Source organism: Sander lucioperca, chromosome 13, assembly GCF_008315115.2.
Source record: "Sander lucioperca isolate FBNREF2018 chromosome 13, SLUC_FBN_1.2, whole genome shotgun sequence".
Taxonomy (NCBI): Eukaryota; Metazoa; Chordata; class Actinopteri; order Perciformes; family Percidae; genus Sander; species Sander lucioperca.
The window spans coordinates 22,510,898-22,536,894 of record NC_050185.1 but is presented as its reverse complement, the minus strand read 5'-3'; the positions used below and the strand labels follow the sequence as shown (position 1 = coordinate 22,536,894).

Genomic DNA, 25,997 nt, shown 5'->3' with positions numbered 1-25,997 from the left:
TTAATAGTTAGCTATACAAATTTGTTCGTGCGTAATATGCGCAATTTTTATCCTTTAAAAATTGTTTTTATTAACTTTTTGGCAGGTCGGTCTGGAGATGCTACGGTCCAAGTTTCGTACAGATTGGTCGCATGGTCTAGGAGGAGATCGAAAAAGTAGGTTTTTGATAAATCGCCATTTTTCACGCATAAAAGTCTAGGCGGAAATGGCCATGGCCTATATCACGTGATTCAGTTGGATCCAGGAAACACGTGGATATATGGCTTTTAAATGTCCGGTGTACGGTGTGGGAGTTATAGGGCCAAACGCGTTTTTTTCTGCTATAGTGCCACCTAGTGGTGGAAGTGGGTACATTTTTGCACCTGAGGTCCTTGCGGAGTTTCGGACCAGTCCTTTAAACGGCAACCCCCCACCATGTACGGTTTAGGCTGTAGTCGGAGTTTTAGGCAGAGAAGAATAATAATGGAAGAAAAAAATCAGTAGAAAAACAATAGGGTTCCACAGCTCCGCTGGAGATGTGAACCGCGTTGCCTTGCATTACGTGGTTCCCATGCCCCCTCGGGCTTGGACCCCTAAAAAACAACAACTGAAAATACTTTTTGCTAAGATAACACCTACATTATTTGCAAGCTATTGTTTTGCAGTTATTGGCAGCTAAAATTAGAATGTTTTATTCCTTTTCAAAATGATTCCATCCCAGCAGGAAAGCAAATGTGCAGCACATGTTCTTCCATTTCCTTCAGGCTGCATCAATGTCCCTTTTCACTTGAAAATTTGCATTAAACGTACACTGGAATTTATAGAGCATATAAATACATTTAAAGAAATCTTACCAAACACAGTCCGAGCTGGAACTGATTCCTTATTAATCCAGAAAGAGACTTGGGCCAGGATGACAGTCATAATACAGGGAATGTAAGTCTGAATCAGGAAGAAGCCCATTTTCCTTTGCAGATGGAAGTGGACTGTCATGATGACATATTCACCTGAGAGAGTAAAGAACAAATCAGGCAAATCAGTAATGTTATATGTAGACACAGAAGTAGTAGTTCAAACATTTTGATTGCATACATATTATTTTATAACATGATTGTATTTTTTCAAAGATATCTTAGATTAAACTAAACAATATAGTACCTAATGCCAGAGAAACCTTTAAAAAACATGTCACACCTCACATCAAAAGTCAAAACCACATACTCTAAGAGAGCTTTGAGATAGTGACCTGGAGAGGGTAATATCAACCCACACTGCACATTGGACAACATAATTCTGAGCACATTTCTATTTATCTCTATCACCTGTGTTGGACTTCAGCCTCTCGCTTGACACTGTCTGACCGATGAGGTCGTACTGCAGCAAACTAGATGATTCCTGTGGCACCTCCACAGAGGACAGAGGACCCTTCTTCCAAGTGTATACAATCTCGCTGATGGGGTAAGCATCTAGACAGGATGAATGGAGAACTTTGTTAAAACTTAGACACCCACCATTTCAAAAAAGTATTTTTATTTTTTTTATAATTTGGGACACAAAGTGCAAAGAAACTTTTGACACTTTGAGAGAATAACAGATAAAGGGACAAAGATGATTACTGCTGCCTGGTTTCTGGCTTTCAAAACTGACCTACTTGTCTCCATTCTGTAAATCAACTATTAAATAAATAAGCATTCAAACAAACAAATAACACTGAAAAACAAACATGCACATGTAATGGCTGAACAATGAACTAAAACATTATGGTTGTGCCAAAGAAAAAGATAAAGCTGGCATATTCATGTTTTTGAAAACATTTAAGTGAATACAACCATCATTTAAGGAGAGAGAAGCAAATCGCTGGTGTTATTGCGGGTACAAAATTATGGGAGTTAGAGATAACCTTTAGATTTTAATTTTACTTCATTCACATTTTTGCAGGCCCAGTCTTCTATACACTTGACAGATATTGAATGAGGAAATGCTGGCATTGATTTTTTTTTTTTTTTTTTTTACAGTTCCCCAAATGTAGTTAGCAACATTTGAAAATTAAATCTTTAAATAAATTCTGTCGGACAGTCAGTTACTCAGTGACAGAGTGATCACCTGAGAGTGACACCATCTGTCAGACCAGTGAGGACTTAACAAAAAACAAACTCACAACTCCCAAACTTGAGCGGGCAGGCATGGCCGTCCATCGGGAAGTTCATCAGACGCATGGGACACTCCGCATTTATAGTTAATCTGTCGGAATAGAGAAGAGTTGGAAAGGGTGTTTGATTTATTTTTGATAGTCTCTTACTTGCTCAGTAATGACTACTATTTTACCCTGGATCCAGTCATTGTGGTACCATGCTGTACATTGGCTGTACAAACCAAAATCAATATTTGATGTAAAGTGGATGCGTGAACTCTGTAGAGATGAATAGGTATTTTGCATAATGGCAACATATGTAGCTCTCCCAAAGGTTACTAATGACACAAATTAACAATAAGTATCAAATAAAGCTCTTTAACTTAATCATTCATGTTTTAAACTAAAGTTGCTCCACTTAAATATTCTTATTATTTAAAAAAATATGTTTTCCTGCCATCAGTAATTGAAGGGGAATTTTTTAATGCTACATTGGAACAAAGCCGGAGTCATGTTTGTTTGAATTGCATTCCAGGCCTGTTTTCAGTATCAGATGGCCCATATCTTGTTTTTTGGAATGGCACTCTTCATTTTGTTTTATGTCTGTGCATATTCTTGGATGTGTGTTTGTTTGATTTGCTTTCCAGGTCTGTGCTCTATTCCGGTCTTGGCTGGGCTTGGAGATCACTGTCCAGCACTGTTACCTCATGGTGTAGAGGATAGTTCCGTTCTGCATGATGCGGAACAGCTTGTTGGGGGTGGTCATGTTGTGAGAGATCGACCTCTTGCCATTCCGGAAAAAGGTGTCCGGCGTCCATATCTTGCTGACCATCAGGTTGTTGAGCCGCAGGATCTCAATGGGGCCTTCAAATTTTAGCCGTTCGTCGATCCATGTCTGACGAAAGAATACGTCCATGGTGTATTCCTGGATGGAGGTTAGAGTGTGGGTTAAGGATTTATTTACTACTACTGCTACTACTACCAATTCTACTGCTGGTGCTGCTTCTGCTCCTGCAGCTACTATCTCCACTACCCCCAGAGAGAATGGCAGATGGGTTTGTGAGCCATGTTTTTTGTTGGGCCTGATGGAACGAGTACTGGCAATGTAGTCTGTTTTTTTGGTATCATTTCTGGACTATTTTACTATTTCTGCTAGTACTAATGAAATTTAAAACATATATTTCCATGTATTTATCGTTTTCACAATCAAGACATTTATTTGTTGTTGTTTCTTTTTAGATAGATATCGGATTTTAAGATATTACTAACACGTAGAGACACAGATATACTGTAATATTCTAAAAACAGCCCTAGAATTATGTTTCTTTGTCATGTATATTACATTTATTTACAAGACAATGCAACTCAAACAGATACCAAGACATAAAACATATGTTTTCAACACGTTATAAGCTCATCTTATATTTCTTCTTATTTTCGATGGATTGCACGGTATGAAAATAAAGTGAATTCATGACTGATTGATGATAAAATCATTAAACGTGAAAAAAGTTTATTTATCTACAGAGTCAGCATAAAGTCTAGGATGCCCTTTGATCAAATGGATGGCCTTGCTGCCCTGAAGAGCCTTTTACATGCATCTCTATAGAACTGCCACCAGCTTATCACATGGCAGTTCAAGTAGGCTTTAGATGCAGTGAAAGCCTAAAGCCTGAGCAGTGTAGAGGGCAACAGACATACAGCGCTCAGCCTATCCCATGACAGGAGTAGCAAACCTATCCCATCCCAACATCAGCCACATCTCTCCCTCTCTCTCTCTCTCTCTCTCTCTCTCTCTCTCTCTCTCTCTCTCTCTCAGATGGGGGGGATTGTCAACCAGATTAAAATCCTAAGCTGCACTAATGACATCATGCCCAAATGCTGGAATAATGAAGGCTGGGGGGGGGTGCATTATGCTATATGCAAGAAGTTACCGGGAAAACTGTACATATTCTATTGTGTGTTCATACATTGACATCTACATTGACAAGTTATGATACACATGCATGTGTAGGCAGCCAGTGAATTAGCCTGTGCATACGGTATCTGTATTTCAGTAGTCAGCCTGGTTTACATACCATCTCAACATCTGAAACCGGACCAAAGCTGGTAACAAAGATGTCAGTTTTGACCTCTGTAACTGGACCTACAGCAGAAGGACAAGTAGTTGCTTTGATACAAAACTTTGAAACAGACATTTTAATGTTTTTCAAAATATAAAGCAGTGTACAAATAAAGCTATGTGTAGCCTATGCATAGAGGACATGAAATTGATTCTGAGTTGATTCTCAAACTCAGTTTTCAGTTGTTAGCTGGTATTGTATCATAATTGTATATACACAATACACAGTTTTGAACCATTACAGCACAACAGCAAAATGAGGCACACACAACTACTGGAGAAAAACTTAATCTTCTAAGAAAAGGAACATTGATCCAATAATGTATGAGGCAATATCGTTTAAAAAACAATACGACATGGTCAATAGCATACCTCCAAATCCAGGTCGTAGCCTGTTGTCATAGCCATCCAGTAATCTATCCAATATGCGCGTGATGTTATCCAAATAGATATTGGTATCAACGTGCTGATTTCCCCAAACACTGCTCGCACTGTCATTAAAGTACATATGCACAAATGAAAGCTTATTCCAACAGATAATAAAACAGTTACAAATACAAAGTTTCTCAAATACACATCCATCCACAGTCTTTGGTTCCCGTGCGTAAAGGTCCGAGAACATGCAGAGAAAAGAGTTGTCATACTCACCAAGACAGAAACAAGCAAGTTAAAAGGAAAGCCATGCCTCGCAAACACCCCACAACTAGAAATCCCTGGTCAACTTTTAAAATCAGCATATTCCATCATTTAAAAGCATGATTAAACGCGGGGCAGGTCTTCTTTTAGTTGTAAAACCGTGCGAGGATATCGCGCCAGTCCAGCACGACTTGACTTCCCCTCTAGTGCGATTGCGCCCGCCTCAGAATCGCTCAGTTGGAAAAACCTGAAGAGTTTTTAAGAGAGTGAAGCGAGTGAAGAGGAGGGACGAACATTCACATTAACCCAACAAGGCATTTAGCAAGAAATACACTGTTCTCAAGAGCAACTTGAATATTTAGTAAAAAGGTTTCTGTTTGATAGAGATAATGACGGTTACTGTGCCTATTTGATTAAGGATGTTGAGGAGAAAAGAGCGATGGAGAGAAATAGAAAGAAAGAGGGCAGGGAGAAGTAGAAGAAGAGAGCCTGCGCAAATACAGTACTATTATATCAATGGGCAGTATACCAAGTGACCTTTTTGAATGCAGTATAATTTTTAAATGATATGATTTTGCGACTGCCTTCTAAGCTTTTGTTACCCCTGAGTGAGTGTGTGTGTGTGTGTGTGTGTGTGTGTGTGTGTGTGTGTGTGTGTGTGTGTGTGTGTGTGTGTATGAAACCACAGTGCTTGGCCATACAAAGACAGAAAATTGCTACTAGAGATAAAGCATGGTGAACTGTGATTCATAAAGTGGTTGGATGGTTGAGTGGAGTAGGTGGTAGATACATTTAGTGCAACTTCAAACTCACACTATCCATAGACAAAGAGCAAGGGGAAACCACATGAAGTCAGCTATTCCTACAGCGATGACTTTATTTCTGTTGCAAAAACACAATTGAAATTGCATCATTTTCACTGGTGCCCAGTAAAGTTGCCCTTTCAGTGGCACAGCTAGCAGTGTGCACAGCCATCAGCTGATGGATGTGACATGGGGAATGCTGGCCAATTGCAAACGTGGAATTTGTCGCATTTTGATAGTTTATAGGTTGGGTGAAAAGAGTGGTAAATTGAATATGATGATTATTAGATCAAAATGTTGGTTAACAACTAAGCATTAAAGCAAACACTGTGTGGGAGGTATCTTTTGACTGAACTACCATTTGTGACTTAAATGCTAATTATAACCCTTGTGCTAAACATAACTTACCTTAACCTAAACTGAACCTTAAACTGAAAAAAGAAGAAGAAACAAATCAAAGAGCCAATGTTGGAAAATCAAGCTTCAGCAAGTGTCCTCACTACATTGTGCCTCCATTTATCACTAGAGTACTGTACATTATTTTAGCACATTACTTGTTCATCATAAGTGGTATCATAGTGATGTTATCAATAATTCAAGTGAGGGAGAAAAAAAATATAGGAAATTCTTCTGACAGCATTAAAATGTGGAGACTGATTATGCAACATAATCCTTCAACTCTGGTCTCATTGTACTCAAAACACACGTTATATAATGATCTCAAAATATGATTTAAATTATACACAGACAACAATGGATCATTTTCAGATCAAGGGCATCCAGTGTTACTCCTTTCAAAGATTAGACATTATTGATGAATGAAAAGATTCCTCTTGGTTTTCTGTACTGATAGGTTTTAATCTATAGTCATAGTAAAACTGGATGGTTCCACATGATTTTAAGTTAATATAAAGTAACTGGAATTTACATTTCCAAGAGTTCCACACAAACAGAGAGTGTATGCATTTCTTTGAAGAAGTCACAGTGAAACAGCTTCTTGTGGTGCAACACTAGAGGAGTTGCTTGGTATGGTGTGTTGTTCAGGGACATATGTAACCTTTCTGGGTGTACTGGGGGATCAAACCAAATACCTTTAGATATTCTTTCTCATTATCCACTGCAACCCACCATCTGAGAGCTGTAGCAATAGAAGAAAAAAAACAGTAGTAGGAGTAGAAGTAGCAGTTTAGGGGGAATAGCAGCAGGAATAGTAGGAGTGGTAGACATAGTAATAGCAGTAGCAAGCATGTAGGAGATGAAGCAGCAGTAGTCATTTATACTGTACATACTGGAGTAGAAGCAGTTGTAGTGGCAATTGAGAATGAATCTCATATAATTTGTAAACAAATTGATGTTACAGCTTCTCTGCTGGCTTGCTGGTAGACAAAGTAATCTGACCCTAATGCTGTGATCAACTTGATCTTATCAACCGTGAGGTCAGCTCATCTGACAAACCACAGCGCACTGACCATGAAAGGCTCCTGACCTGATTCACTTTGCTTGCACTAGATGAGGTTGTGGATGAACATGCCCAGGAAAGAGTGAACTTTTTCTTCCCCTCATTGGTGGGAATGTGCTTAGCATGCTTTGCAACTGCTTCGAACATCACAAGCATGCACAAACCCATGTGTATAGTGTATACACATAGAGTACACACTCACATGACATGGACAAGAGCTATTGCTTTTTAATCCATCTCTTTAGCTGGTAGCTTTAAGTACCATGCACTGGACACACCCACACAGTCATTATAAGTCTCTGGTCTGTAGGCATGTCACCTATTACAAAAGACCATTCAGCATTTGTGCAAAATTAGCACAGTATAATACTGAACTCATAGACATGATACTAGGCATCTGCAGCCACACAATATTGTTTAGATTAGAGATGATTGCCAAGACCTAAATCAGAATGCTACATGTGCACTCACATGTGCATTATTGCTTATATCTGTGTCTTGTCTGCCTGTTTTTCCACCTTATTTCCTGTCAGCATAGTGATTATTTTTCTAGCTATAGAGGCTTGCTGGCTCGCTGATTGTCAGCTAAATGGCCCATTGATAGAATAGTGTACTGAGTAGCTAGATGCATCTCTTGAATGGCTGGAAGACTGACTGACTTATAGACAGCTATTCAAGTGCAATGCCTGTCTTCCTGACTGGATTACTGTCTTGCTGGATCCCAAAGTCTTGAAGCAAGTGTGCTCTGTCAGGCACACAGCCCAACATAAGTGCTTGAGAGAGTAGAGAAGCAGATGGTTAGACTGGATAAATTGGGAGCTCTGTAAATGCAGATTATACAGTATTTATATATGATATTATAAAACAATCCTACTAATTGAAATTCAATATAGATAATTGTCAGCTCAGGTGAATCATGTAAAAAATAATTTTGATTTTTCTGCCATAGCCAACATCTTCTTCTGACATCTCATTCTCTATTTCATCTGGCCCAATTCATTCCTCTGTGTAATTGGTCATTAGTTTCTAAAGCCCATGTCAAGTGAACAATGTTAAATAATAAGAGGCCATTATATCTAATAGAACATATTTCGACAAAATATAATCACTGAACCATTCATTAGACTTAAGTCTGAATGAGATGAAAAAGGCGCAGTGATTATGATGGATTGCAATTATGTATGCTTCATTCCTTGAGAACAATACACCTCATATGCCAGGCTGGGTAGCAATTCAATTATGTCAGTTTGTGAAGAACAATTACTTTGGGAAGATAAGGGGACATATTTCGAAATTCAATGTGTCTTGAAGAAGAAGAAAAAATGCTCTCAGGCAGAGTTTGTTAATTAGTTAATTATTCAACAAAATATGATTTAATTAAACATGTCATGATATGTATTCTGTATTTGATTCTCCATAACACGCAGCTTGGTGCAGAGCTAGCAGATTATTGAAAGAAACTTCCCAAAACTCGCTGACCTTTTGAAGGATGAGGAGCTCTCAGATGGCAGAACTAGAAAGGGTTTTTTTTTTTGTTAAGCTGTTTGTTCAGTGATAGTTATTCAAATGTTTCTGTGGAAAACAGACTGAGACATGCCGTGAGGAAGACAGAAAGAAGCTGCAGAAACAGATGACAAAGAGAAAGAAAGAAACAGAAAAAAGACTCAAGATCTGAATATTCTGAATGCCTTACTGTACGTTCAGCATCACAGACGTTTCCAACATCCAACTTATTATTATTACACTGAAGTACTACACATAATTCGAAGTCACTGCTAACATAGCACACCGTGGCTCACAGTAGCTACCTCTTACACGCTACGGCACTTCATTGCTTGTTAATACCCCAAAAAAGTACATTTCTAAACTAATTTCTGGCCACACCACAGTGCTTCTATAAATACATGATAGCTCCCATGTGAGATGGACCCACTGTACTTCATGAGCCTCAGCATGTGGTATCTATGGTAACCACTTACAGTAGGAGAAGCTCAGCATGTGTGGTGAAATGTGTTTGTGTGTGGGGGTATTTCTAGACTATTAAAAGCTAAATGTGTTCACAAGAATAGAAAGGTGAGGAATTTCTGGTCATTGATCCTGAAAGTGATTCCAATGAGGTGTAGGGTTAGGGAAAAGTTAGAATTAACTTAAGGTTAGTGTATGAGTTACGGTTCCGTCAGTATGTTTTGATGAAAAAGGTTTAGGGTTAAGACTTGAATTTAGGAACGTTTTAGGGGTAAGGGTTAGGTAGTGGTGGAAAGTTTGGAGATAGGGGTTACAGTCCCACATAACATAAATGTATAGGATGAAGGTTATGTATTGTGCATGTGTTAGTGGTTGGATGAACATGCAGTATGTGTTTGTAAGTGCTTCTTCGTAAGTAACTTATTGCTTAAGACCTACATTGAGACAAACTTTGAGACTGGGTATAGCCTTTTTTCTCTCCCCCATAGCCACACATCCTCAACAGCTAACTGTAGTTCTTTAAAATCTCTTCTCCTCAGACATGATGTGCTGCACCACCTCCAGTGGATTCGAAGTAAGGGAAAAAAATAATTCTCTGCAGTTTCCATGGAGACAAAACCATATCATAGTAAGATAAAATAAATGTTGATTTTAAGAAAAACCTTAAGAAGACCTTTTGCCTGACTGCAGCCAAAAGCTTCACAATGAACTGTGCTGGACAGCTGCCAACAGCCTGCAGCACAGAGAGATGGAATTAAGGCAGTTAAAAAATACAGAAAGTCAAATGAATAAACTTTATTGCCTCAGGGTTTGTATTTGTTATTGTAATGTAAATGGTATGAATATAATAATCAATCTTTCCTCCAAGTGGCACATAACTTTCTTGCAAAACTTGAGGCACGTTACTGTAAATGCGCAGACACAAAATTTGCACGTTCAGATAAGCACAGACATAATACTATAAACCTATATTTTTTTATTATTAATAGTTTGCACATGTACAGTATATACAGTATGATCAAATACAAGAGTACGTACATGCACAGATGGGGATGAAACGCTCATTTGCACTTTTTCTTATTTCTGAAACACTGTTGCAGTACAATCACTACATGAATTCATACAGTGCAGCATAACTTGAGGAAGGTCATCACTCACAAAAACATTTAACATTTAACTAAAAGAAATTCATTAATGATCACCAGAAAAACATTTCCCTTTATCATTGATGAAGTCAAGACAGGCATATTTCTAGGGAATTGTGTTAATTTAAAAACCTCTTCAACTGTATTTTGTTTCTCATTATAGTTAATGAAATTTACGAAACAAAGCCCCCTGGAATAGCCACACTAACCGCTTCACAAAAAACATCCTGACTCTGAAGTTTTAAACTTAACCTCGAAGATAATGAGAATAAGAAAAGGTGCACACATACATACCACACAATAAATACCATGATGTGCAAGAAAGAAGCCATGCATCCTTTGATTTAAATGTTTTTGTTCTTCTAACACTTGTTATGGAAAACACAAATTATTTAGGTGATGCTAAATTTGTTCTATGCATATGATATTCCTCCTTCAGCAGATGTAAGAAATGAGAGTTAGTATTCAGTCTCTATGGTTACCACTTGTAGTTATGGAAAAATAATCAATGTCAAGTTAAAGTCAGTGAGCCTGCAGAGGTGGTACTTCGCCAACTCTATGGAGCTGTTTCTTCAAACTGAGTTGTTCAGATTAAGCTTGACCTGGTCCAAACAGCTGGTTGTCCGTCAAGGTTGCAATTTATTCACCTAAAATCTCAATGAATTTATTCCATAATTATATTCACTTGATAATGCACTGTTGGGCTGCTTGTTGGAATTTTACTTAAAGAGAGCAAACAAACCTTTAGAAAAGAGTTTTTAACTAAATGTCAAGTTGTTTGGGAATATGTCTCAGTTTGTACTATCAACGTAGTATCAACTCTCCCTTATTTAAATTGCTGATATGCCATGTTGAAACTAAAGTGCCACTTTGAATGGCATCAAGTGTCAGCCTCACTGTGTCACAGTAGCTCTTGATCTTTGTAATCTGCAGGTGGCATAGTGAAACTGCGACACTAGAGGCCAACTGCTGTGTTATCATCCTGTGTCATCATCTAAATCATCACTTCTGATGCCAAGACACCAAAAGAGGGGCTATTGGCAGAGGCCCTCAAATAATCCTCCTATCCTTCCCTCCTTCTATCTCTCCCTCCATTTTTCCACCCGTTCCAACTGTGGTTAAAGCTGACACTCACCCTGGACTCCTGTCAGCAGTTCTGGCACTGATAACCAACGTCTGTCAGGGGCAGAGTGAAAGACTGAGAAAGAGATGAAGAGAGGGAGTGTGTATTGAATCAGCCAACTATCTGCTGTTTTGGTGGTAACTAGGCGGGGAAGGACACCGCAACCTTGAGGAGGTTGCAGGTGCTGCCTCCTCTGGTAGAGCGAGGGTAATGAGGCGTAAGGGTTGGCTGATGGACTTCGTTTGTCGTGCTTATCTACACTTCAGAGGTCAAAACCACCACGGTGACATTTTGCCAGGGACAGGTGGAGATCCACGCCAACAGCAGGCCTCTGGTGGTGCCAAGGCTTGCATGGAAACCCTGCAGTCCAGGACACATCCAGTGGCATTTGAGGCTATGTTGATGGGCTATTTTGCCTCCAGTAAAGTTATTACTAGTTATTTAGCAAATTAGGATTTTACATCTGAGTTTTAGAATACAATGCATTTCTATTCAGTAGATTACCCAAAACTATTACAGTTGCTGCTTACACTGCAATTCTCAACTCTGCATAAGGAGTATTTTTACATTTGATGCTTTAAGTACATTTTGCATTAATACTTACTTTTACTTAAGTACGATAAGGCTTTCACTTGAAATGGAGTTTTTACTGAATTGCAACTGTTACTGAAACAAAGGACCTGTCTATTTCCTCTACCACTGCATGACTGTAAGTATATTTCCTGTCCAGGAAAAAGTGCTTTGGGAAAATAGTTTATTAATAAACAAAGTCAGTCATGTCCCAGTCAGCTGTAAGTCAGCTATAATTACACTATACTTTTCTGGTCGACTGTTTTTTGGTTTCTACTGTTTTATTTTGTTTCTCATAGACTTAAGTCCTCACCTTGTCAATAATTACAAGGCGATCATTTAAATGTGCCTTCCACAGGCCTAATAGAGCTCTCCTGCTGAGTTAAGGGGCTCTAATCAGCAATGTCAATGCTCTAATTGCAGTACACCTAAAAGAGAAATACAGAGAGGTTTTTAGTTACAGAGAAAGGCAGAGTGAAATTTTCATCTCTGCCTGGTAAATTGTGTTTGATTATGCTATAAATGTTATGGAAGTTAACTGTTGAAGTTTATGTTGTTTGGTCATTTTTTATTAGAGATCCAAGCTTTAATGCACATTTATGTTACTAACGCCAAATAAATAGATACATAAACACACATACATAACTGTAAATATATGTATTTATATGTGTATTGGATCTCCACACTGTTGATGGCCATTTCAAAGACACAGCCATGACAGCAAGTGGGTGAAATGATGCTACTGTATTAGGCCATGTGCTTTGGCATATTGCCGCTCCATCTCTGTGAGGCTGGATGGATATCAGACAGTTGATCCAAGGGAGGTGTTACCTGCTGAGAACAGACCAGGTGCAAACTCCACAGTAAGACCACAAACTGAAGGGGTTTATTAAGCACTGCAAAGTAATCCACCCTCTTCCCTTACCACATTCCCTCTGGACATGCCTGAAATGTGTAAATAAATAAAAGCTGATTGCATTGGCTTTATTAGTTTGCCAATGTTTGGTGAGGTCTTACAACAGCTTTAGCAATATTTAATTGAGAAAACATTCATGAATTAGACATGTGGTGGGTATAAATAGAATTATAGCCTCACAACTTAACAAGGATGTGCCAAAGTTTAACCGTGACAAAGTGTGTGCATGTGTGTATGTGTACACATAAAGCTTTTGACATCAAACGTTATGCCCAACTAAACACTTGTGTGTGGCATTGTGTGCAAATATTGCGTTTTTCCACCATGTTGGTTATTTATTGCGAAGCAAAAGTCAATGTCATGGCAGACAATAGACTGAGATGTGTTATCTGTGTACTCAGGCACAGTGTCTCACTCTCTCTCTCCAACACACACACACACACACACACACACACACACACACACACACACACACACACACACACATGCATGCATGCAGGCACGCATGCACGCACGCACGCATGCGCACGCACGCACGCACACACGCACACACACACACACACACACACACACACACACACACACACACAAACAGAGCAACAGAGATCACAAGCTCCTTGCCTACACATGCACATTTTTGAAACATCACAAATACATTTTCTCAGACATTGTGGACATTTTGTTTATCTGCACACGACAACCTGGATATTGCACTGACAGAAATGCATGATGTTTTATATTCCCTCTCTGTGCAAAGATGCAAAGATGCAGTACAACATAGATAGAAAGAAAAGAGGATAGCTAGAGCTGTTTTGGGACTATTGAACAATTCAGTTAATCAGGCATTAAGAATAGCATAGCAGGTCAAAATATGTATTTGCGTGCCTCAGTGCCAGTTTCAAAGGGATGTGAACCTCAACCCACTGACACTGTAGGGCTACAATACAACTTTTTTATACTCATAATATTGTAAGTGTTCTGTGGTTCCATCATCTGTTTGCCCTCTGATGAATATTAGTAAGCTATGCAATGCATGCTAAACAAGGTCATGATATGTAACGCCTTGATGGACAGTGATCATGTCCATGTGCCACAAATTAGACATTACTTAGATTGACTTGTTTTTCATGACAGTCACTAAAATCTGTGTATGCATGAAAAACAATTTGGAGTTTTATTCTGACAGCAGCCCATTTTTCGTTGATTACATAATTGATATAAAACATGGTGGCAGGCCCATTAGTAAAAGACGTACCAAATGTTATGAGCACTATCCATGGTGCTGCTCTTACTGCATGCCCCGGAGCAGGAACAGTCACTTCCTCAGTAAAATCCCAGAGTCCTCTCTGTTGCCACCAGCGGATAACCAGGTAGCACCACAGCCAGGCACCCCACTAACTCTGGTTAACGGCATTATTCTGTATGCACAATATACTAACTCTGTCCTGTCTCTACAGAGTACTAAGTCTTACAAAAAACCTGTTTGCAAAACAGTGGCAGTGTATAGAAGAGATAGCTTATTGTTCAGTTTAGAGGGATGGCAGACTTACTGTAAATATGTACCAAATTGATTAAGTTATTTTAACAAATGCCAAATAAAGTTTGTACAATGGACAGAACTTATCTACAGTGCTTTGTAATTAACAAAATATACAGACGGGACAAAGTAAATACTATAAAAAGTACTTAAGCTTTCAAGTAATTCAATCACAACAACAAACACTGCTACAGAGGTGGGCCATATTGTCAGCTACAAAAGAGGTCTGACATTAAGCACTTTGATATAATGACTGTACAAAACTTTGCAGGGGTCAAATCATCTGTGCAGAGGCATATTTAAAATTTTACAACATGACGTAATATGTCAAGGAAGGCAGACTAGAAAACCATGAAAACACACTGTACCAGAGACAAACTTGTTGCCAAAACTGTGCACTTGCTTGTGCTTCCTTAGGTTAAATCAGTACATTGCTAAGCATTAAGCTCTTTGGAGAAACTTATTATGACCCATTTTTAATCCCTAAACAAAGCACTGCCCCAGGTTTTGCTGCTACCATTTTGACAATGCAACAAAAATGCTAGGTAATAAGATGAAAGATATTGTAAATATATTTTACAAACATTTTAATTGGATTTTCGACATGTGTGGGAGCTTCTTAAGTGAATAAAAGCCAAAAAAATGCAGCTGCCAAGCTAATCTTTGTCTCTCTTTTAATTCAACCCCCTGTAGATATCGGCCAATTAACACAAATTTGTGCAAAGGGGACTGGATATAAATAAAAAAAAAAGATTACTACCCAATTCAAACTGCGTTTTATTTGACTTTTAAATTCGCATTTTACAACGCCCCCCATCAGGCCAAAGCAGAATTTTAATTCAATTTTCATAATAAAAATTGATTCCAATATTTTTAATTTAAAAATAATCAATAAAAACCCAACATGAGTGGATTCATATCAAGGACGATGTTTTTTTTTTTTTTTACTTGTGCCTTTGTAGTTCGGTACACTTAGCATCTCCCTGGTAGGACCACTTCTGCTCCCCTCCTCTCTCAGGCAGTAGAGCCGCTGTAGGACTCCTACACAAGGCTCACTGCTCTAACATCGGCGTCTGATCCCACCATATCCATTCGTGTCCGAGTTTACACAGTGGCGCACATCCTGCTTACCAATGCGTGGAGCCACAAGCGTGCATGGCTGCGAAAGATGCGCTGAGTGTAGGCTTCAGTGCATAGTGCTCTGCTCCATGCATCTTTCAACCCCAAGGCACTGCATTAGCACCGCACCGCTCAGAGTATTAAGCCACGCTTCTCGTTTTCGTCAGAGGCCCGAATGCTCGAGGATCGATGCGTGAGCAACTGTTGGTGCAGGGATGCATTTATAGCACGGAACTCCCCTTTTGTGTGGAGAGAAAGCGATAGTGAGAAATGGGAGCACATTCAGCACAATGGACAGAGTCAGAGAGAGGGGGTGACTGAATTCACACATTTCAGCACCATGGACAGAGTCACCAACTGATGTTTTTTTTCCCCCTTTCTCTCTTTTTTGGGAAGGAGTGAGCAAACGGTGACTCTGTTATGTTCCCTCAGCTTTCCCGAGGGACCCGCCTTACAGTAAGCTACCCAGAAAAACTACAAGCAACAAGAACAGTTGCATGTCCCTTGTTCGGCATCTGCCTCACTTGCAAGTTCACACCCATGCACGGAAGGTGATGTCACTGAGCAATCTCAGTATTTTGCAATAAACACAACATAAATGTGGATACAATACGGCGTATAGCCTAATAGGCTAATAGACAACACGATCTTTAGTTATCTCATGTCTCACATAAGCATTCCACTTAATGTAGTGGTTGGTGGTCAGCTTGAAAACGTGTTGATTTATAAAACTAAAGTTAAGTTGAAGGCTCTCTCTAGTACTGCTCTGCATCACACATTTAAACTAAGAGCTGCTTAGTCCAGACTTCAGCTGGGAACTCCTGAGCAGCTCTGCTGGAGCAGTGGGTTTAAGTGCCTTGCTCAGGGACAGCTAGATGAGTTGGCTGACGGGTGTCTAAAGAGCGAACGGAGAGACAACCCCACCCACATTTTCCACCTCGCCCCCGTGGATTCGATCCACTAACCTTCCCGTCACGATCACCTGGGTTTAAAGAAACCAGGAGACCCCCCATGTGCCCCTGAGTAACTTGCAGTTTTGGTTCTCCTTTAAATTTCCTGTGTGGCTGGGTACTACATCTTCCACTACCATCATCACCACCAGCGCTGCTTCTTGATGTTGTGGTCGGGAATACGCATGCGCCCGGCATTGGAATTACTGCACTGGCAAGAATAAGTTGGACCTCGTCTGTCTTCACTAAAAGAAAAATACAAATAACATAAGTATGGCAGTGTTCAGAATAAGAAGAATGGGGTGTTTTTGCGTCTGGTTGTTCCCTCTCGTAGTGACTGTGGTGTGCGCCCAAAGGTAAGTGAGAGAGTCGAAGGATGCTTCACTCGTTTGTTCTTAGTGTGACTGTTACAGACGGCATGGAAAATACTTGGGCACTTCATGGTCCAAGAATGTCTCGTATTTAAATCTGCTGTGCAACCTTTCTCTCTTTTTCTTCCATAGTGTCGGTGACCCTAGCAATATGTCTTTGGTTAAAGAAACGGTGGACAGACTGTTGAAAGGTTATGATATACGATTGAGGCCAGATTTCGGAGGTAAATGAACTCGTATTATAACCAACTATGTTCGAGTTTGCTCCTTGTCAGTCCGTATAATAGTACAGTGTTGAAATGGCTACGTAGCCTAATCCACGATAACAAAATTGTCTTTGCAATTTCGGAAAGTAAAAGAGACGTTTAATATCGGCGTCTTCCACAGTCTATGGCATGTTATATGATACAGTCAAAATGTGTCAAAACCCCCCAGAGTAGCGACATAATAGGATAACACATTAGTGATGTGGTTGAAGGATGACTGTGGACGATAAAATACTCCAGCTCATTTATTTGAATGAAAGAACTCTAAAGTAAAAGAAAAAAAGGTGGCTGTCAACTCCCAGTGCAAGTCTGTTGGAATTTTAAACAAATGTTGCCCATTCTTGTATATATTCATGTTCCAATTTAGGTGTTCACTGCGACGTAAACATGTTTAGGGCTAGGTGATTTAATGTCAACAACTTTTAGGGGAATTACCAGCACTTTTACCGCAGCTCAGCGCGTCTAATCCCATCCGAAATGAACACTGTAAACTATTATCCGGCTGACAACAGCTAAATTCACAAGTGTTAATCTGTGTTTTCATCACCTACATTATTAAACGTTTCTCTTAAAATATGTCAGTGAATCATACAGGCTGAACCTGATGTACAGTATCTATTGCTTACCGTTATTTTGATCTATTCTAGGTCCTCCTGTTGGAGTGGGAATGAATATAGACATAGCCAGCATAGACATGGTATCAGAAGTTAATATGGTAAGTAGGCCATTATCACCTAAACTTTGACAATGGGTGACCATTCTGGGCTAATGATCCCTGCTAAGCATAAACCTATGAGGGGGGATACCCTCCCAAACTACCTGGGGAACCCCCCCTCTTAATGCAGGTCTGTGTAAATATGTCTTTTCAACCTCTGGTTTTTTTTAAATTGACTGACATAGATGGTTGCTTTGTTTTTGGTCTCATAAGGTAATTGCTGATTAATTTGCTGAACAGGCACAAAGACAAGCATCACTAACTTCACAAAATCAATGATTTTATAGTATTAGCCCAAGTCTCAATTATTTCACACTGACATATATGTTGCGTCATGACAAATGTTTTAGATTGTCTGTTATGGCTGGTGTATGATGCTTAACTAGAAATAGTGACAGTGGAAGAACTTGAGAGCTGTGGATATGGGAAGTGGAGATTATTGAGTTTTGCTTCATACAAGTGCACCTCCTAGTGATGAAATGTTAGAACTGCACCTCAGTTTACAAGGAAACTGGAGGCTGCATTTTATCATCATGAAAGGTCACTCATGACACTGATACAGTTGACAAGGTGAGCAAAAAATTATGTTTATAGGTATATGCATGAGATTTTGATAGGTCTACTGTAATTCTTTTGTAACATTGTTTCTTTCTGTGGTTGACCTCTGTTTATTTACAATTTCTCTTACTTTTTGCATAGTTGCCACCTGCTGTTGCATTTGTTTTGGTGACATGGTTACACACTGGAATATTTTTGGCAGCAGCACCCAAAGGCTGTTGCTCATGTTGTTATCTTTTGCTCCTGTAGACTATGTTGATGTGTAGAGATGAGATGAGAGAACAGATGATGTCTATTTGTATGCATTTACCCAGAAGACCTGCACAACCTCAGGCACATGCATGCACACACACACACACACACACACACACACACACACACACACACACAACCACACACTTAAACAATGCAGGTCGACAGAGCCCTCCACAGTGGCCTTGAATCCATAATTAAAGGCATGTTTTCCCTCTGTAACCAATGCAAGAGCTTGAAATCTGCCTTAAATTGTGTTTGTGCATTTGTGTGTCCATGCGAAAGAGTGCTTGCAAGTAGAGTATGTCTATTGTAAGTGTGGACATTGGATACATTTCCAGGAATTAAATACTTAAGTATTATGTCTACATCCTAATCACCTAATGCATAAAATACATTTCATCCAATGTATGTATCGCTTTTCTAAGCAGAACGGAAGGTAGTGATTTTGTTATGGTAAATTAGCACACAATTGTGTATAGGCAACAAATAATATGATAACAATAATAGTAAATATTTGGGGTATTGGATCTTTTTAGATCATGGAGCAGATAGTTAAATCTAAAAGACAGTGAGAAAATAGGTCACAAGCAAGATTTGTAGCCAGGGTGTTGCACCACGTAATGACAAAACATAATGATATACAGTAGTACATGTCTTATGACTGAGCCAACAGGACGCTCCAAAGTTTGTTGTGCTTTGTTTATTATTTCCTCTGCTATCATCTCCTCTGGGCTACAACTTTCTGGAAAAAAGTAGAGTATATCCCAGCTGCATTACTCCTAACCATAAGTGCATCAGGGCCGGTGCTTATATCCACACACACCCACACACATGGCCAAATAAAAGAAATCCCACTTTCCATCCAAACACACAAAGTCAGTGCAGCGCAGCTTTTTTGATCATCCTATTCCTTTGTCAGCCTTTGCCCACTAAACACCCTCTACTGTGAAAGGGGAGTCATTACCACCTAACCCATTGGACTTTCATGAAAATAAGAGGCCACATGTGTGCGTAATGGTTTCGGCATCTTTGATCTGCTCCCCTTCCTATAAATGTAACCACTTTCCAGGATAGCAGCTGGTGTAGAAGCACTTTCCTTTCTTCCATTTCCTCTCCCCCATCTGGCTTTCTGTCTGCCACTTATTTTGGTGTGGGGATAGAGCCACCCTGTGTCTTTTCTTTAGAGAGCAGATGAGAAACAGGGTTGAGGATAATGGAGATATGTCACCGAGGGATGTATCCAACAGTGTCCTATTAGCCATTATGGCAGAGTTGGAGACCCATACTTTGTTATTAAAAATATATTCTTTTATCAGCCACCACTGCTCTCTGTTGAAGGCCTTGCATTAAAAGCAGAGACTTGAACATAGTGTATATATTTGATTTCTCTAGAGGAGCCATTAAAATAAGGAACTGCAAAGAGGTTTGTCTTAAACCATCTGTTTTAGCAATGTCTTACCAATGTCACAGAGCAGAGCCCCATTTAGAAACAACACAGGCCTTTAGCTCACTTTAGATGAGTCACCAAACTAAGTAAGCCTTCAAGTGTGAGTGGCCCAGAGGACATGAAGTCCTCTCCAGTATTTTGTCGTGTAAGCAGTTCTAATGACCCAAAACCCCCATCCTACCTTTTCTTAGTTACAGACAAGCCTCTAGATCATGTTAGCAACCAATGACTGTTTAGATGTTTTACAAGTAAAACTGTTCACCAACAGCTGGCTTTACTGAGTCATATACCATGTAGAAAACTACATTACATGTCACTTAGGCCCGGAGCCAGACATGGAATGAAGAGGCTGTGGCTGGTGTTCATTATACATCCATGAAAGGTCACTTGTTTGTGGGCGTCAGGGCCAAAGTGTCAAACCTTCGAGGGAAAAAAGGGATAGGATATGATTGTGTAAGAGCTAGGAGTCAAAATTGTCACCTCTTATGTATGTGACAGAGAGAGAGACAAAGATACATAAGAGAGAAAGCTCTTACATTAACAATTGGAGAGCCAGAAGCGGTGCTGGTGTTGGAGAGAAGGTCATGTACCTAGTGCTGCTGAGGGTTCATTCTGCGTGACTCAGAGGTAGACGTACGGAGAGGGACACACACTGAATACCAATGTCATGTTAGACATTCAACCCAAGGCAAGTGGCTTAGCACACCTTAATTCATGCACTGGTCAAAGGAAGAATGGAAAATAGGTACAGTAGGCATATGGAGGAGTTGGTTGGTTTATTTGTCTATTTGTCCTTCGTTTATTTGTCCTTTGTTTATTTGTCCTTCCTCCCAGCAATTCTCCTTTGTGCTCTTTCTTCCATTGCCATTTAATTCTCAATATTTGCTCTTGGTTGAGCTCCTGAGCACTTCAATCCAAAGCCAACAGCTTTCACAGGGGAAGAAATACTCGTGTCTGAGGATGAACTAAAGTTATTCTCCTCATCCAAAAGGCAGAAATACAGTTATTAATGCACATAAAGGTCAAGAGGAGCTTATTGAGTGTTGGAGAAGGACTGGAATTCAGAGCCCCCCATTTCTGTACCCAGTAATTTCAACATCTCATCAGAAGATGTCTCTGATGGGATGTTGTTGGCTTCAAGAAAAAGATCATTGCTTTGCTATTTGATAAAAGGAAAGGAAGGTTCTGGAAGCACTTCTCTGCTATTGCATAGTGTTTTGTCCGGACCTGAGAGCTTTAAAATGATATTAAGTCTGCATCTGTAGTTGTGTCTAGATCTATGTCATAGCAGTCTTCAATATTCTATTGCTGATGTGGGCAGAATTGTAAATTTATGAGCAGTAGACATCAGCCAAGATAGTTAGTCGTATGATTTAAATAGATTTTCATCGCACAGATTTAAACATGTTACACCCAGTTTGTAATGGCAATGGTGAGGAAAATATCACATTAATCAGCTCATTATAATGTCAATTATACAAAATCCATAGATGGATGATATAACTAATCTTTGAAGATGATGGATGCAACTTAATGTTGTGTTCTTGAAAGGATACAGTGACATTATTGTCTCTTTTGTCTGGCTGGGTTTCACCAAATTGTGCATAAGGGTTGATCACTGCAGTCTTTGTCAGTACTCAAATTGTCTCTAAACTCCTGCTCCTTGATGGTTGCATAGTATCTAATGAGAGTGTTGTGGCAATATGTGACGATTCACACAGTGAAACGCATCCCAATTGTGGGGAGAAATGAATGCACTCCAACGTTTTGTCCTATTGTAAATCAAACTGTCTAAACTATTAAAATTATCTCCACACTCAAGATCATAACAAGTTAATGAGCAAAAAGGGATTGACCTTGGTCCCCAGATGTAATCGTGGGTGATATAGCATTAAGTAGGCAACTACAGTTTAAGATATGATTGTAATCCACAGAGCTGTAGATGGTTGATTTGGGTATTGTTGAGCACACATAGAAGCTGCAAACACAAATGAGAACACTAAAACAGTTTGCTTTGGAAATGTACAACAGTTAATCATACCAATCACATTCTTCAGTTGGCTGAAATGGTAATCACAGTACTCAAAACTGCTACATTAAAAGTTGTAGTTACTGTAGTCCTTTGGAGTGACTATTGCTGTGTCTCTTTTCTTATTCACAGTCTATTTAAGCCTGCTACCATATAGGGCAGAAATGGACATACTTGTACACTTAGGATGTCTCTAGTGTGAATGTACACTCTCTCTCTTTCTGTGTCTTTCATGTACATACACACTTTCACAAATCCTAATCCCTTGCTATTCTCCAGTCATGCTACTTCATAAACTGGTATGTTAATGTAGCCTCCAGGAAAGTAGCTGTTTGACTTACGTAACAGACAGCAGAGACAACCTCAACTAGGGTTCAGCAAGGATTTGACTTGGTGTGGTAATGGAGAGAGCTGGAGCAAACATAATGCATAAAGAAACCCAAGCTCTAATGATAACAGTGTTGATTATCTGTTTTTACTGCTTAGGATATATGATACATCAGTGTGACTTGAAACTTAAAATTTTCATTAAAAATCTGTTTAAATAGGATAGCAGTTGACTTATGGTGCAGTTCACTAAAGAAGGGACCTCATTGGAATTTTAATAACTGCATGTGGAAAGTTGAAGAAAACAATAGACAATTTAGGCATTAAGAACACAATTACCATTTTTAAGATTAGATGACGGTTAACCATATACTTCCTTTTAGCAGTGGCAATTTGATATAATCCCTATAATGACTCTGTCACTGGGATGTTAAACAGTACACAGTAAAACAGTTACACAAGACCAATCTCACAATCTCAGAGGCATTGACTGGATGCAAGCATGAATACTATTAACTTGTATCATGTTGAAATAACTTTTACACTTTAAGCATTATCGGATATTTTATTTTTATTTGTTGCCACTCGTGGGCAGTAGAACTACCTGAAAATGCAACTTATTATCACCTACCAAAGTTGATATGGCAAATGTGTTAGCAAACAGTTGCCAAATTACACATCCGACAGACACAAAGCAACATTAGCATTCATTTGGAGTCCTGTTTCTGGCCACCCAATTAATGTAAATCCAATAATTACTCTTCCTTTAGCCCTGTTTTAAAATTCATCAAGTCCTGAGGGAAATATCGGTCTCTTTAGCTGCCAAATGCTCCTCTATGTTCACCAGTGAGTTACTGTGTCAGTTTGCAGTATGGTGCTGGGTAGATGGTATCCACTGGGTTTATCAGAGGTTTCTGCTGAAAACAACTGCATGCTGATGCTTGAAAAAGGTTAGCTGGTAGTGGTGAGTCTGAACCAAAATGTTAAATGTGGGCCATAGAACCATGATCTGTTTAGCTGAGGTAAAGTGCAGATAATTCTCTGTGGGTTTATTATTACATGTATGAGCGACACCTTTAACATTATATGTAGTCATTTGACCTATGGCTAAGATATTGTTGTGCTTTTTATTTATTGGTTTTGTTTGTTGTTTATTACTACTGGCTGTAAACCAAATTGTCCTGTGGGGATAATAAAGATACCTTGGACCTTGAGATAAAAAAAATGTTTATAGTAGGCTACAGCTTTAATCAGACTACTTAAGGACACAATATGTTGATTTTTTCTACATTTAATAAGTCTACTTTGGATTACGATTGGAAATAGTGAAGTTAGCATTGCGAACAAGTTAGTGATTTGCCTATACCCACCAAGTCCTGCTTGGCCACTGTGTATACTGTATCGGTCATGTGAATAGAAGCACACTGGCCTTCATTTATGAAACGTGCGTACGACCTAAAACAGGCGTAGGACGGGCGTACGCCGATTCCTACGCAAAGCAAGGCATTTATTAATTTGAACGTGAGCATAGGCTGCGATAAAATCTCACGTCTGGTCTGAACTCGTGTACGCAAGTTTGCGGTGCAGCATATAATCAGTTTAACAGGAGAAGGAGAAGTCATCAGTTGATCACTTATCAGCAATGGCAGATCTGGCTCTTTTAGAAGACTTTTATGCGCCGGCACAATAGTGCACACATACATGCACGAGCCACGGTGGAGCGCTCCATCAGATTGATTAAGGGCAGATGGCTTGCATCAGCGGAGGCGGGGGGGACCCTACTATACACGGCAGAAAAAGTCTGCAACAGTGTTTTAGCCTGTGTGGTTCTGCACAACATCTCGCAGGAAAACAGGGTGCCATAAATGTAGTGATGGAGCCAGATGACCCGATGCCCAGAGAGCAGTGTCCAGCACAGCCCCAACTGGGCTATATGAATGAGACAGGATATTATTCCTCGCTTTTAAAAGGTATAGTGTTATGTTTGGCAATGATACTCACAGCAAAACATGACAACATTTTTATTTATTCTTCAGGTTTTCGTTTCTCTTTTAAAGTGTCGTTAATGGCCATAGTGAACGATTTATTTCTGCCATTGACCGACATATTTCGGCTTGTTTTTCCAGCCACTCTGCTGTCAGGAGACAGGGTCGGGGTGGTGGTCCAGCACGGGGGGTGGAGGACACGCGCTCTCCCTCACAGCTGTTGCCTGGCTCTGACTCATGAAAAAAACACAAGTAAAATAAAAGACCTATATTTATTTATTTAAATATAGGTACACCATGTAGGCCTAAGAGATTGCAATATAAGCCTGTATATTACTATTAGGACTATAGCATACATGTGTCAAGGATGTAGATAAACTTCAGCTGGAGTCCGATTTACTACGGCAACACTGTTGACCGCATCAGTGATCTCTTTCCATTCCACATTCTTTCTACAGCCTTTAATACCAGTTTTCAGGCTGCCAAATAGTACACACGTTAGTGTAAATGAACCTGAGACATCAGGGTTTCAATCTCCACCTCTGAAAAGTGCCGCTTCTTACTTCTGGTGATTACGTCTCGCCATGTCGTAAATTATAGGGGCGAGGCCTCAAAACCGAGAATATATTGTGGTGTGATATTTAAATTACGATTGTTTCCAGCCGCTGCATTTATCAATGTACGACCATTCTTACGCTCTGATTGGTGTGATACGAACGTTTCATGAATCACACGTGAAGCCTGTCGTAAGATGATTTCTGCGCTCATATCTGCGCCGGTTTCTACATTAGGTTGATAAATGAGGGCCATTGTATGGTGATATCCACCATGAGTTAGTGTATTTGGTAGGTTATGGAAGTAACGTGACTTTTTGTCTTAATTGTAAATTAATCAAATGCTCTATGTAGTAGCTCTCCATTCCCTCAAAGTCTTCACTGCCTAATGCACAGATATGACCAATGCAGTATCTCTAATTCCAGCTGCCGTGGGCGTCAGCAGAACACATATCAGGTCTGATACTAATTATCTAGGTGACGGTAGTTTATTTTTTAATCATACCATTAGTATTTGTTGGTAACATTTATTTTATGGACTGTCTATTTCAGTCCTTTATTTATTAGGCTTTGATGCTACATTTATCAACAGATTCAGCAAAAAAAGAGAAAAACATGCACAGAAGCTGTATAAATATATATATTACTGTACAAACGAATACAGAAAATACAGCAAGTGTGTGCAGAGGAAAATCACTAGGGATGTTGAAGGAAACGAAGGAGGAGTGGATGAATTGTGTGAGTGGAGTGCTGAAACAACCCATGCCCCAACTTGCATTATCCATGCTGGTAGGTTTAGATACATGTGCCTCCCTATAGAGTTGTAATAATCCATTTAGATTACACTGTGTGCCATTTGAATGCAGTAAAAGGGCAGACATCAAGTGGGTTGTTTGTATACTGAAAAAAGGATGGTTTTGTCACGAGTGACATATTGGTAGGTGTTTACTCATTAGCAGAACCAATTAACTGACGGTGGTTGCTGTGTTGCTGTGATGATGGTGATCAGTATGAAAAAATGAAGGAAAGAAGAGG

At 39.5% G+C, this 25,997-nt stretch overlaps 2 protein-coding genes across 3 annotated transcripts in view; one reads left to right on the top strand and one right to left on the bottom strand.

Moving 5' to 3' along the window:
* The window catches only part of gabra6b (gamma-aminobutyric acid type A receptor subunit alpha6b), a 35,149-nt gene extending 29,729 nt beyond the window's left edge, over positions 1–5,420 (bottom strand). The window contains exons 1-7 of one of the 2 annotated variants that reach the window (XR_004894956.1): positions 4,881–5,420; positions 4,605–4,723; positions 4,189–4,256; positions 2,815–3,035; positions 2,138–2,220; positions 1,302–1,445; positions 834–986 (exon numbers count right to left, since the gene is read on the bottom strand). Coding sequence is in view for 1 of the 2 variants with exons in the window: in XM_031303599.2 (XP_031159459.1) it covers positions 834–986; positions 1,302–1,445; positions 2,138–2,220; positions 2,815–3,035; positions 4,189–4,256; positions 4,605–4,723; positions 4,881–4,969 (877 nt within the window). In the remaining variant the exon portion in view is untranslated. The remainder of the gene's footprint in view (positions 1–833; positions 987–1,301; positions 1,446–2,137; positions 2,221–2,814; positions 3,036–4,188; positions 4,257–4,604; positions 4,724–4,880) is intronic. The other variant, XM_031303599.2, reaches the window with a different exon arrangement.
* A 10,916-nt stretch (positions 5,421–16,336) lies between these two features.
* Positions 16,337–25,997, top strand: part of LOC116052760 (gamma-aminobutyric acid receptor subunit beta-2) — a 70,777-nt gene continuing 61,116 nt past the window's right edge. The window contains exons 1-3 of the mRNA XM_031303585.2: positions 16,337–16,811; positions 16,959–17,050; positions 17,740–17,807. Coding sequence (XP_031159445.1) covers positions 16,729–16,811; positions 16,959–17,050; positions 17,740–17,807 — 243 coding nt within the window. The 5' untranslated portion in view covers positions 16,337–16,728. The remainder of the gene's footprint in view (positions 16,812–16,958; positions 17,051–17,739; positions 17,808–25,997) is intronic.